Raw genomic sequence first — 13,218 nt, 5'->3', positions numbered from 1 at the left:
AGCTTGTTTCATGGTGGCAGAGACTTGGTAACTGAGGGGATACCCATTAGTCATGGAATTTTGACCAAGTTATAAATGTGATGGAATATTATTGTTCTGTAAGTATGAAGAAGACTGAAGAATAGTTGTGTTCAGATATTTGAAGTTTTGTAAAGGTATTAAACTGTTCCTACTTAGTCCTGAAGGGTGGAGGCCTAGTTCTACCTGGGAGCAAAAGAGGTGGGTGGGTGGAGTGCAGTTTTTAGGAAATTAGTGTTGGAATTTCTGTAAGGAATAGCTTTCTAATAATGACATCACATCAACAAATAGTCAAAAAGGGTTTATTAAGTGCTTACTGTTTGCCAGGCACTGTACTAAGTGATGTGGATACAAAGAATGGCAAAAATAATTCCTGCCCTCAAGGAGCTTACATTTTAATTAGGGAGACAAGAAATCAATGACTTAAGTAGATACAAGACATATAGAAAGGAGATGGAATGAATGGAGAATTCTATTCAGCAGAGAATCTGGAGAAGTGATCCTTATTCTCGGATGGATCAGACTTGATGCTCACTGACGTCTCTTCTAGCTCTGAGGCTCAGTGATGTCTCCTGATTTTCCTGAGAGATAGTGGAGAGTGCCTCTTGCTTTGTGGTGGGTTGACCAGTGATTCCAGGGCCCCAGTGCCCACTCTTCTCCAGCCCTCAGACCTTTGTCCCTTGCTAGGTCAGAACCTGGACGAGCCAGACCTCTTTTGAACAAGTTCCTTGAACTGAGACAGGACAGGCTCAAAAAGGTCGTAGTAGATTTGGTGCGTGGCACTGTGTTTCCGTAGGTAAAGAAGATCATCCACAGTCACAGGGTCTGAGGCGCTCTGCCACAGAGTCAGGCTGTACCTGGAGCCAGGAGAGATCTATGTCAACCACAGAGTCCTCTTACCCAGAAGTCCACACCAAAGGAACCTGATCCTGGGCTGTGGGGTGCTGAAGTGGACAGCTCACATTTCTGCCCTCAGTTGTGCTCCCTCAGGGGAGGAAGTACAATCATCCCCATTTTACAGATGAGGAAACTTAAACTTGGAGAGAGGAAGGAACTTGCTCCAGGGACACATAGCTAGCAAGTGGCAGAGCTAGGTTTTCTACTTGAAAGTAAATCCAGGACTGCTTCCACTGGGTGGGATGCACCTCAGGTTTCTCTCTGTGCTTCCCCAGCTGGACTCATCCATTCCACCTGCCTAGTGATAGCTTACAAAGCAGCAGAAGCAGAGATGAGAAAATGTATCTCTTTCCCTTCTTTGGTGGGGGTCTATGTATGTGGAACACTGCATATATTTATCAGACTAGTTCAATGTGTTAGTTTTACTGAAGTGATCTTTCCCCCTCTTTTTATTTTTACTCTTGTTTACAAGAGAGGGCTTGCTAGGTGGGGAGGAAAAGGGATATATCCAGAAATTAAGGTGATATAAAGACAGAAGGCATCAAATAAACATTTTTCAAGAACTATGGAGAATCAGATGGAGAGATTCCCATAGGTTGGGAGGAAGGCAGGGACTGGGAAAGATTTCATGGAGGGGTTACGTGGCAGTTGAGTCAGGCTTAAGATGGGTGGAATTTGGGCTACTGCCCACAACAGTTCACATTGATAAAGCTTTGTATCATTTACTAAGCATTTCCACTCTGTGTGGTAAGGAATTTCACACTGGACAGATGAGGAGATTGAGGCCCAAAGATGGGGGTGACTTAGCCAAGGTCACAGCTAGAAAGTAGAGCAGAGATTAAAAGCCAGCTCTCTTGAGGCCAAGCCCAAGGAGCCCTCAAACAGCTCTTGATGAGATAGCTGAAGATTTCCTAGTATGTTCAACTCTCAGTGACCAGCCCTATTGTAGAGAGGGCATTGAATTCATGGTGAGAAGAGCTGAGCCTGAGTCTCATCTCCACCATGGCTGGGTAATCATGGGCAGGCCCTTATGCTTTTCTGAATCTCAGTTTTCACCTCTGCAAAATGGGGGCAATAGTCCCTAGTCTGCCAGTCTCCCAGATAAAGGGTCTAAACTTCTCTGGGACTCTGTTCCCCCACCTGTAAGATAAGGAGCTTAGACTAGGGCCCTTCCAGCTCTAAATCTGATCCTATGATCCTCCTCAGGAACCTTGACAAATTCTCTTTGTAACTTCACAAATCTTTTTTCTCACCACATGTCCAATACCCCAGGGGCAGGTTGCAGCATCACAGGTTGCTAATCCAAACTGCACTTAACTCATGTGAGGGCCCAGCTCTGACAGTGGAGGTGGAGGAAGATGGGGAGTTGGGTGGGTCTTCAAAAAAAAAAGACCCATGGATGTTAGGTAGATGGGACCACCCATTTTACTGACAGGGAAACTGAGGTACAAGCAACTTAAATGGCACGCCTGTTACATAGCCAGTTTTACAGCAGTATCACTGAACCTCTACCTCACCCCAGTGGTTATGGGGTCAATGTGACACACTGGAAAGTATGCCATGCTTGGAGTCAGGAAAAACCTGACTTTGAATCCCAGCTTCAGTATTTACTAGCTATGTGACAATTAGGTGAATGGCTCTGAGACTCAGTTTCCTCATAAGTAAAACAGGGATAATAATACCTCCAAGGGTTGTTGTGATGATCAAATGAAATATCTATGAAGTAATCTGCTGACTTACAAATGACATGACAGGGTGATGTCTTGACTCTCACAAAATTTGGATTTAAGTGAGGCAAAATTGCCCAAATAGCCAGCCTCACTCTCTCTTCCAGAGTCACCCAAGTCCAGTGGCAGGACAAAAATCAAAGACTGGGGATGGCCTGGAATTCAGTGGATGAGTATTTCTTAAAGCACTATATAAATCCTAGCCACGGTAGCAGCAGTAACAGCAGATCTAACACTATTGCTCCTAATTCAATAAACCTTAGTGACTCCCTATTGCCTTTGGAATCAAATGTAAACGCCTCCATTTTGCTTTTAACTGTGAGTTCTTTGAGAGCCTTTCTTTCTATCTCCATCTTAACACAGTGCCTGGCACACAGTAGGCACATAATAAATGCTAGTTGACTGACTGCTTAAAGCCTTTCACAACTTGACTCCAATATTTCATCTTCACTGTATTATTGTTGTTGTTGTTAAAATCATCATCACCACCCCATCCCCACCCCCATCACCACCACCACCATCATCGTCACCCCTCCCATTCCTCCCCACCTTCATCATCATCATCATCATTTAGAGTTAAGACTTAAACCCAGGTTCACACCAGCTCTCTATCCACTGCCCCCTGCTGCCTCTCAGAATGCCAGCTGTGAAGCTGTCAGCCAGGTGTCTTGTTAGAGATGCTTTCCAGACGCCCAGGGTAGAAAGAGACACAGAGCCATCCTGGTTGCTTTTCCATGAATCAAGAGAAATAGAGACTCACAGAAATTCTTCCTGTCAAGGAAGTTTTCTAGGGAGTTCAGAGGATGTGGCCATGCACCTTCATGCTTACTTGGATCTGCCTTTCACTTTGCAAACAACCTGATGTGTGAGGAGGTGCCCCATCCACCTCTGACAGCCACCACTCTTCTAATTCCTTAAATGCCCAACTGCACACTGCCCCTACTGGCCAGTCGTGGTAGTGCCGTGCAGCCCTGCTGTCACCAGCCACAGAGCTGACTGTCCAACGACACAGTTCTGATCTTTGCTCATGTCCCCAGTGCTCATGTACCAGTACAGTACCTAGTACACAGTAGGCACTTAATGCATGTTTATGGATTAACTGGTTAGTCTTGGTGCTGTTAGAGAACCTCCCCCTCTCACCTGTCAGACTGACTCAGGAGCCACCTAAAGTGGGACCAGGCAGCTCTTGCCATAACTGCCCGCACCGGGAATGTCACTTTCTGTGGCAGGGCCACCACCAGCTTGTGCATCTTCTCAATCATGTCCTGGGTATAGGTCCTGTTGGGAATGAAGGAAAAGTAGACAGTGGTCCAGCCCAGAGACAGGGTGGCATTGGGGTACTTTTCTTGGACCAGGGACAGAAACCTAGAAAAAGAAACAGACAATGCTTGGGACTTGGGCAAGGCTTTTGTTTGCTCCAAGCTTTGGGGTGTTCTTTGTTATAATAATTCTCTCAGTCTTTATCCTTCTCGACTTCCAAGCAATGTCCTGCCATATTCCTGGGCAGTAGCATCATACTCCCTATGCATGGACATTTTCCAGGACTCCGTCCTCTCAGCAATGTCCTGGTAATCCCAGTGGATAAAGTATTGGACTTGGAATCAGGAAGTCCTGAGTTCAAATCATGCTTTGTGGGGTGACTAGGTGGCATAGTGAATAGAGCACTGGCCCTGGAGTCAGGAGGACCTGAGTTCAAATCTGGGCTCAGACATGTAACAGAAGTCATGTGATCTTGGGAAAGTCACTTAACCCCAACTGCCCTGCCTTCCCCCCTCCAAAAAGCAAAAAAAAAAAGCATGCTTTGGATACTTACCAGCTGTGAGACCTTAAGCAAGTCACTTAGCTACACTCTAAGTCAGTTTTCCCATGTATAAAATGGCGATATAATAGAAACCACCTCTCAGGGTTGTAGTGAGGATCCCATGAGCTATCATTCTCTGCAAACCTTAAATTGCTTTGTAAATTCTAGTTGGTGTTACTGTTACTTTTATTAAAATACTCCCAAACCAACATATCCAACCCTCGTCTCTCTTCTGAGATAGTCCTGTAGCACCAACTAACTACAGACCAGAGAGTAATATAATAATGTATGTTCTTCACTTTTGTATTCCATCTCAACAATAATAGCTGGTATTTACCTAATACTTTAAGGTTTGCAGAGTGCCCTATAAATATTATCTAATTTAATCCTCACAACAACCCCGGGAGATAGGTGGAAAAGTTGAGGAAACTGAGCCAGAGGTTAAGTGACATACGGAGGGCCATAGTGTTAGCAGGTATGTGAGGTGGGATTTGAACTCAGGTCTTTCTGACTCCAAACACAACACTTAACCCACTGTACCACAAGATCCCTCAATTTGGCCAACAGATACTACTCCCAGCTTCCTTGTTTCTTCTGAGAGCACCCCCATCCATCCAGTTATTCAGGCTAGCCATTTCTAAGTCATCTTCAACCCTCCCCTCTCCCTCATCTACTAGGAGTAGTAGGAAGTAAGTTAGAAAGGAAGAAAGGGAAAAAGAAAGGAAATGGATGTTAGGAAGAAGGAAATTCAGAAGAAAAAGAAAGGAAGGAAGTTAAGGAAGAGAGAAAGGAAGGACATTAGGAAAGAAATTAAGGAAGGAAGGAAGTTAAGGAAGAGAGAAAGGAAGGAAGGACATTAGGAAAGAAATTAAGGAAGGAAGGAAGTTAGGAAAGGGAGAAAGGAAGGAAGGAAGTTAAGGAAGGAAGCATTTATTAAGCACCTACTATGTGCCCGGCACTGTGCTACAAAGCACCTCCATATCCTTTCAGTTATCGTCCTTTTCATCCTGTCTCCACAACATCCTTTGCATCCATACCCTTTTCTCTCCTACTAAGGTCACCTCCTTGGTGGAAGTGCCCATCACTTTCTCACCTGTATTATTGCAAAAGCTATTGTCTTTTGCACTAGTGTCTTCCCTCCCTTCCACTCCACTTTCCAATTCTCTAAAGCCCAAGGCTCACTGTGCCACTCCCCAGTTCCAGAAGCTCCAGTGATTCCCTGCTGCCTCTGGGATCAAGTCCAAACCCCTGCCTGACATTTCAAGCTTTTCACAGTCTGGTATTCTCCTCTGTGTCCCCTCTGTAATCCAGCTAACCTGGGCTACATGTCCTTCTGCATAGAGGGCATTCATTTCCCATTCTCTAAAAAAAATCTTTTATTTATTTATTTTTAGTTTTCAAAATTCATTTCTACAAAATTCTGAGTTACAAATTTTCTCCCCATCTTTCCCCTAACCCCACCCCAAGATAGCGAGCCTACTGAATACCCCTTCCCCCAATTTGCTCTCTCTTATATTCTTCCCCATGCCCTCCTAACTTTCTAGTAGGGCAAGATGAATTTCTATAACCCAGTGCCTGTATACCTTATTTCCCAGTTGCATGTAAAAACAATTTTTTAAACATTTGTTTTTAAAACTTTTATTTCCAGATTCTTTCCCTTCTTCCCTCCTCACCTACCCTCACTGAGAAGACAAGCAATTCAATATAGGTTGTACATGTGTAGTTACACAAAATGTTTCCATAGTAGATATATTGTGAAAGACTAACTATATTTCCCTCCATCTTATCCTGCCCCCTCCCATTTATTCTATTTTCTGCTTTGACCCTGTCCCTTTTCAAAAGTGTTTGCTTCTAACCACCCTCTCCCTAAATCTACACTCCCTTCTACCATTCCCCCCTTTTATCCCCTTCCCCCCTACTTTCCTGTAGGGTAAGATACCCAATTGAGTGTGTGTTATTTCCTCCTTAAGCCAAATTCAATGAGAGGAAGGCTGACCCATTCCCTTTCACCTTCCTGTTCTTCCCCTCCATTGTAACAGTTTTCCCTTTCCTCTTTTATATGAGATAATTTACTGTATTCTATCTCTCCATTTCTTGTCACATTATATTCCTCTCTCACCTCTTAATTTTATTTTTTAGATATCATCCCTTCCTGTTCAACTGATCCTGTGCCCTCTGTCTATGTATACATGTACACATATATACACACTCACATATGTATTTATATACACATACACCCTCCTATACATACACATACATACATACATACATATTCCCTTCAGCTATCCTCATACTCAGAAAAGTCTTATGAGTTACAATGATCATTTTTCCATGTAGGAATGTAAATACTTCCACTTTAATAAGTTCCTTATGATTTCTTTTTTCTGTTTACCTTCTCATGCTTCTCTTGCTTTTTGTATTTGAAAGTAAGATTTTCTGTTCAGCTCTGTTTTTTTCATCAAGAATACTTGAAAGTCCTTTATTTATTGAATGACCATATTTTCCCCTGAAAACATTATACTCAGTTTTGCTGGGTAGGTGATTCTTGGTTTTAATCCCAGCTCCTTTGACCTCCAGAATATCATATTCTGGCCCTTCAAGCCCTTAATGTAGAAGCTGCTAGATCGTGTGTTATCCTGATTGTGGTTCCACAATACTCAAATTGTTTCTTCCTGGCATCTTGTAATATTTTCTCCTTGATCTGGGAACTCTGGAATTTTGCTATAATATTCCTAGGAGTTTTCTTTTTCAGATCTTTTTCAAGAGGTGATCAGTGAATTCTTTCAATTTCTATTTTGCCCTCTGGTTCTAGAATATCGGGGCAATTTTCCTTGAGAATTTCTTGAAGGATGATTTCTAGGCCCTTTTTTTGATCATGGCTTTCAGGTAGCCCAATAATTTTTAAATTATCTCTCCTAGATCTATTTTCCAGGTCAGTGGCTTATCCAATGAGATATTTCACAATGCCTTCTATTTTTTTCATTTGTTTGGATCTGTTTTATAGTATCTTGATTTCTCATGAAGTCATTAGCTTCCAATTCCTCCAATCTAATTTTGAAGGAATTATTCTCTTCAGTGAGTTTTTGAAATTCCTTTTCCATCTGGGCAGTTCAGCTTTTTAAGGCATTCTTCTCCTCATTGGCTTTTTGAGCCTCTTTTGCCATTTGAGTTAGTCTATTTTTTAAGGTGTTATTTTCTTCAGCACTTTTTTGGGTCTTCTTTAGCAGGCTGTTGACTCACTTTTCATAATTTTCTTTCATCATTCTAATTTCTCTTCCCAATTTTTCCTCTACTTCTGTTACTTGATTTTCAAAATCCTTCTTGAGCTCCTCCATGACTGTAATCAATTCATATTTTTCTTGGAAGATTTTGATACAGGAGTTTTGACTTTGTTGTCTTCTTCTGGTTCCATGTTTTGATCTTTTTTGTCCCCCAAAAAAGGATTCTGTGGTCTGATTGCACTTCCTCTGCTTGCTCATATTGCCAGCCAATTACTTAACTTTTGAGCTCTTTGCCATGGTAGAACTCTGCTTCCAGAGTGGAGAGAGCCGTATCCCAAATCACTGGGGTTTTTGCAATTGCCAGAGCTATGAGGAGGGTTCCCTCTCTATAGACCCCACAAGCTGTGGCACACTGGCGTTCCTCACTCCAGGACCACCACCCAAGACTGTGACCCAGATCCAAGCAGGTCCCCTCTGAATGGTTGCTTGGTCCCCCTATGATCTGCATGTCAGGAGCTCTGGAGGCAGCCACTGCAGCCACCATGCAGCCACCTCTAGCCCCGGGGTCAGGGGTGGGACCACGCTCTTCTCCCACTCCGTTCTAACAGAGTTCCACACTGACCTTTTACTTTCTCTTTGGCATTTATGGGTTGAAAAGTCTGGAAACCACCACAGCTGCCAGTGATTCACTCTCTTGAAGTCTGCTCTGGCCGGTCTGTGCCACTGGTCGGGGCCGCCCCAAGTCTGGGCCAGCACAGCTCATGCAGGACTGTGTTCAGCTCCCAGCTGTGTGGGATAGACCCTTACTGTTGGCCTGCCGGGCTGCCTTCAGTGGGAAATTTGTTTCTTTCTGTCACTTAGTGGGTTCTGTAGCTCTAAAATTTGTTTAGAATCATATTTTGCAGGTATTGGAGGTAGTTGGAGCAGGAGCCAAAGCAAGTTCCTGTTACTCGGCCATCTTGGCTCCACCCCCATTCTCTGTATTTTTAAACAGATGAGGCTATCCCTCCTTCACCTCCCATTCCTGTTCTGCTCTCTGTCCTCACCTTTGCCTCTGGGGAGCCTTGACCCCTTCAAACCTCAGGACAAGGGCTACCTCCCATCTGAGGTCTTTTCTGATCACTGCCTCCCCTTAGCTGTGGATATCTCCCCCACCCCCAGTAACTCTTTATTTACCTTTGTAAGATTTCTATCCCAAAGAGGGCCCCCTCTCTCACAAGGACTCCTGACTCTGGATTAGAGCCAAGCCCAGATTCAATCCTGGGAAAACCTGACCCTTAAAGGATGGGAGAGGAGAGGCTTCTCTTGCACTTTTTAATCCCAGCAGCCTTCTTGTTCTGGGGGATCCCTCTGTCCTGTGGCCCCTTTCCTCCTGGAACCTCCATTTTAAGGCCCTCAAGCCACCCATAATGTGTCACTCTGCTCCTGACCTTCTGGACTTTTTCCCTCCACTGTGAGCCCCTCCCTGTTTAATTCCTCAGCTTCCTTTTATGAGCTGTTTCCCCCATTAGAATGTAAGCCTCTTGAGGACAGGGATGGTCTTTGCATGTTTGTATCTTATCTTAGCACAGTGCTAGGCACATAGTAGGTGCTTAATAAATGCCTGTTGATTGTCTAAAGCCCTTCACAAGTTGGTTCCAACATATATTTTCATCCTCATTATACATCACCCTCCTTCCTCCACTCTACAGTCTAGCTAAGCTGGCTTCACTTTTCCTCCCACTTGGTGTTCCATCACCCATCCAATTCTGCCTTTCCTGATCCCTCCAAATGCTTGTTTCCTCAATCCCTAATTACCATGTATTTCTTTTCTAGTTATCCTATATCTATTTATTCTGAGTGTAATTGTAGATGAATATATCAGTCAACAAACATTTATACAGTCTGCTGTCTTGATTGAGCATAAACTCCTTGAGAGGAGGGATTTTTTTCTAACTTTTTTGTATTTGCATTCTAGTATTTGGCACATTAGTAGGTGCTCATGGAATGTTCTTAGCACTTAGGACAGTGCCTGGCCCATAGCAACTGATTAATAAATGCTTGTTGGTTGACAGAGTGATTTTGATTATGTTTACAAAACTCCAAAAAATACTGTATTTTACCAGCCCTTATTAGGGATATTCCATCCCTGGCCAAGAGTCCATCACTCTTATATTTTAAGTGATGATTCAAAATTGAAATCCCATCATTGTCAGACACCATCTTCTTAACCAGTCATTCACTCCCCAGATCTGCCTTTTCTGAAACTCTTGTCTTCTAATGGCTGGTGAAACTATAGGTCTTCTGATTTTTGACCATCACCTTTAGCTTTCAACCATCTCAGGTTATACTCAGGTGAATGACTGAAATGCCTTTAGATGCCCCCACCCCCACCCCCACCCCCACCCCATCTCTAGCATGAATTCACTGGGAGACTATTAGACTTTTCTTGGTTGTCTAGGTGACAGTCACGGATAGGTTCTTCTTTTCTTTCCATCTCTCTCCTGATCAATTTTGGGAATCCATCCCATCTTTCCTTAGAGTGTGAGAAGCTGTTGCTTCCTCCTTAGAGGATCCAGTTCTCCTCCCACCCCAGACACAAAGGGCCCTAGATCTATTCATTAGCTTCAATGTTTCTGTTTTTTTTCCTTCTCTGGTCTCCAGACATTAGTAAGCACAGCCTTCTCCCATTTCATGTTTTTTTCCTCTTTTCTTTACATAGAATCAGATCTTTCTTAAAATGCCTTTCCTTTACCTAGAAATCCTTACTCATTTTTTTTTTCAAGGAGCATTTAATTTACGCTGATAGGATAAGAAAGTAGAAAGACATCCCAGAAGCTTCCTTACTTTGTTTTCTGGGAGGGAAATCAAACTATACTTATGGCAGGTCTAGGCATGTTGTAGGCACTCAAAAAAGATTTGTGGATGGAGGGGCGGCTAGGTGATGCAGTGAGTAGAGCACCAGCCCTGGAGTCAGGAGGACCTGAGTTCAAATCAGGCCTCAGACACTTGATACACTTACTAGCTGTGTGACTTTGGGCAAGTCACTTAACCCCAATTGCCCTCCAAAAAGCAAATAAAAAGATTTGTGGATGGAATGTTGAGTAAGCAACATGGTCATTGCCCAGATCTCCATCTGTTGGCCTCAGAAATGTGGTCAGTGAGGAAGCCAGCAGCTTGTCAGGGTGGAAAAAGTAATATGCTATAATTCTCTTATTGTACAGATAAGGAAACTGAGGCATAGGGAGATTTTTTTAAAAAGTGACTTTTGCAATGTCATACAACCATTAAAGGTAGAATTTTAACTCAGGGCTTCTGACTTCAGAACCAATGCTTTTTTTTCACTATGCTTTACTCTGATAGAATATAAGCTCTTTGAAGGCAAGAAATATTTAATTTTTAACTCTGGGTTAGCACCTGGCATAGTGCCTGGCACACTGTAGGGGCTAAATAAATAAATATCTATTGAATTGAATTTGAATTGTGGGAGTTTTTGGGTTTGGAAAGAGCTTTTATTTGAATTCAGGGGATCTGGGTTCAAATCTTGTCACTGTTATTTCCTATCTGTGCTACATGTGACCTTGCTTAACCCTTCTAGACCTCAGTTTCCTGCTTTGTAAAATTGGGGGAGGGAAGGAGATGGTATCAAAGGCCTCTACCAGCTTTAAATCCCTGAATTCTATGATTACATGATCACTTAACCTTGTATCTGACATCAAGGGACAAGCAGTTACTCTGACCCAGTTTTTTTCCCCGGTTTTCTCCCACCTCATGTTCCCTTGGATTTACTTGTCTTTGTCTATCTCGGGTCTCTCATTCCCCATCCCTTCCCACAGAGAATATAAGCTCTTTGATGGTTTCAGTTTGGTCTTTGTATCCACTGTGTTTTGAATATGGTAGGTACTTGATGAATGCTTGTTGAATTGAACCAGAGGCTCCCTCAAACTCTGTTGGTGCCTCTGATAGAGAAACAGGTGAATGGATGGATGGGTGGACAGATAGACAGATGGATGATAGATAGACAGACAGACAGAAAGAGGGATGGATGGATGGCACTCACTACATGCCAGTGATTGTGCTAAGGACTAGAAATACAAATGCAAACAAAAACTAAAAACAAAACAAAACAAATAAGACCAGTCCCTATGCTCTGGGCACTTGCATTCTAAAGAGAGAAGACGCCGTATCGCAGGGAGCAGGGAGAAGTGGCTCACCAAGGACAGCAGAGTATGCACCTGAATCCTTGGGTTCTCTTTCAGTCTCCTGGACCTTTCCCATGCACGCATGCCAGTGGGTCGATGGTCTGGAGTGGGGGGAGGGGAAGGAGAGGGGAGAGGTCCCTCTAAGACTCCCCATGCATTCAGAGAGGAGAGAAGCCCTTGACTCACTGTGTGGCATTGACAGCAACCGGGAGGGGCACGTTGGGGCCATCCAGGATGTCGGCATTGATCCACACTGGCCTTTGGATTCTCCCATTCTCTGTCTGCTTCCTCAAGAGATCCAGAGAAGGGCCAACTGCTTTGATGCTCTTGAAATCCAGTTTGATGCCTGGCAAAGACCACAGAGAAGTTCTGAAAGGGCTCCAGAGAGTGAAGAGAGCTTTAAATGCTCCATTCTGGAGAATCAAGCAGTGGAGAGAAAACTGGACTGGGAATCCAGGAGGACCTGAGTTCAAATCCCTCCTCTGACACTATGTGTAAAACCACAAACAGGTCACTCTCTGAGCCTCAGTTTCATCATTTGTAAAGTGGGTATAATAGTACTTGTAGTAACCATCTCATGCACCAGAGTGAAGATGCCATGAGATAATATATGGCGTGCTTCTTACACCCCAAAGTGCCATGTTAATATAGATCTGACATTCTATGTTCTATATTCTCAGCTCCCTCCCAGCCCTGATATCCCCTGTTCTAAGACTCTTCCCAGCTCTGACATCCCGTTCTAAGCTCCCTTCCGGCCCTGACATCCCTTTTTCTAAGCATCCTCCCAGCCCTGACATCCCTTGTTCTAAGACACCTCCCAGCTCTGACATCCCCTGTTATCAGGCCCCTCCTAATCCTGAGGTGGGGGAGGCCAGAGAGGAAGGCTTGATTATAGGGAAGATATCATTGGTAGAATGCCCATTAACTCTTTGTACTTGTACAATGCTTTATGGTTTTTTTTCACAACTTTCACCAGATTCTTTCATTTGCATGTGTTATCCCCATTTTAAAGATGAAGGAATAGAAGCTTATACAGAAAGTTAAGGAAAGAAAGAGAAATAAAATGTTATGTTTTAGAAAAGCAGCAGCTTCCACTTTCTCTCTGTGGGACCATGGACAAGCCCCATAATATCTCTGGACCCCAATGTTCCTCATCTGCAGACTTCTAAAAGTCTTCTACAATCTTATGAAGCACCCTGGATCTTTCCAATGGAGCCTATGGGGATGATGTCTGAGCACCCACCATCCATCCATCATCCATCCATCCATCATCCATCCATCCATCCACCCATCCATCATCCATCTATCCATCCATCATCCATCCATCATCCATCCATCCATCCATCCATCCATCCATCCATCCATCCATCCAT

General features: G+C 43.6%; 1 protein-coding gene across 2 annotated transcripts in view; it reads right to left on the bottom strand.

The window, feature by feature from the left end:
• Positions 1–304: 304 nt before the first annotated feature.
• Positions 305–13,218, bottom strand: part of LOC138165183 (protein FAM151A-like) — an 18,836-nt gene continuing 5,922 nt past the window's right edge. The window contains exons 4-6 of one of the 2 annotated variants that reach the window (XM_069093312.1): positions 12,032–12,191; positions 3,783–4,007; positions 305–875 (exon numbers count right to left, since the gene is read on the bottom strand). In XM_069093312.1, the coding sequence (XP_068949413.1) occupies positions 707–875; positions 3,783–4,007; positions 12,032–12,191 (554 nt within the window). In that variant the 3' untranslated portion in view covers positions 305–706. The remainder of the gene's footprint in view (positions 876–3,782; positions 4,008–12,031; positions 12,192–13,218) is intronic. The other variant, XM_069093314.1, reaches the window with a different exon arrangement.

The sequence above is a fragment of the Petaurus breviceps genome, unplaced genomic scaffold, assembly GCF_028583685.1.
Source record: "Petaurus breviceps papuanus isolate PSGF00001 unplaced genomic scaffold, PetGlider_PUasm1.0 208, whole genome shotgun sequence".
In the NCBI taxonomy this organism is placed as follows: domain Eukaryota; kingdom Metazoa; phylum Chordata; class Mammalia; order Diprotodontia; family Petauridae; genus Petaurus; species Petaurus breviceps.
This window is presented reverse-complemented; position numbering and strand designations above follow the sequence as displayed.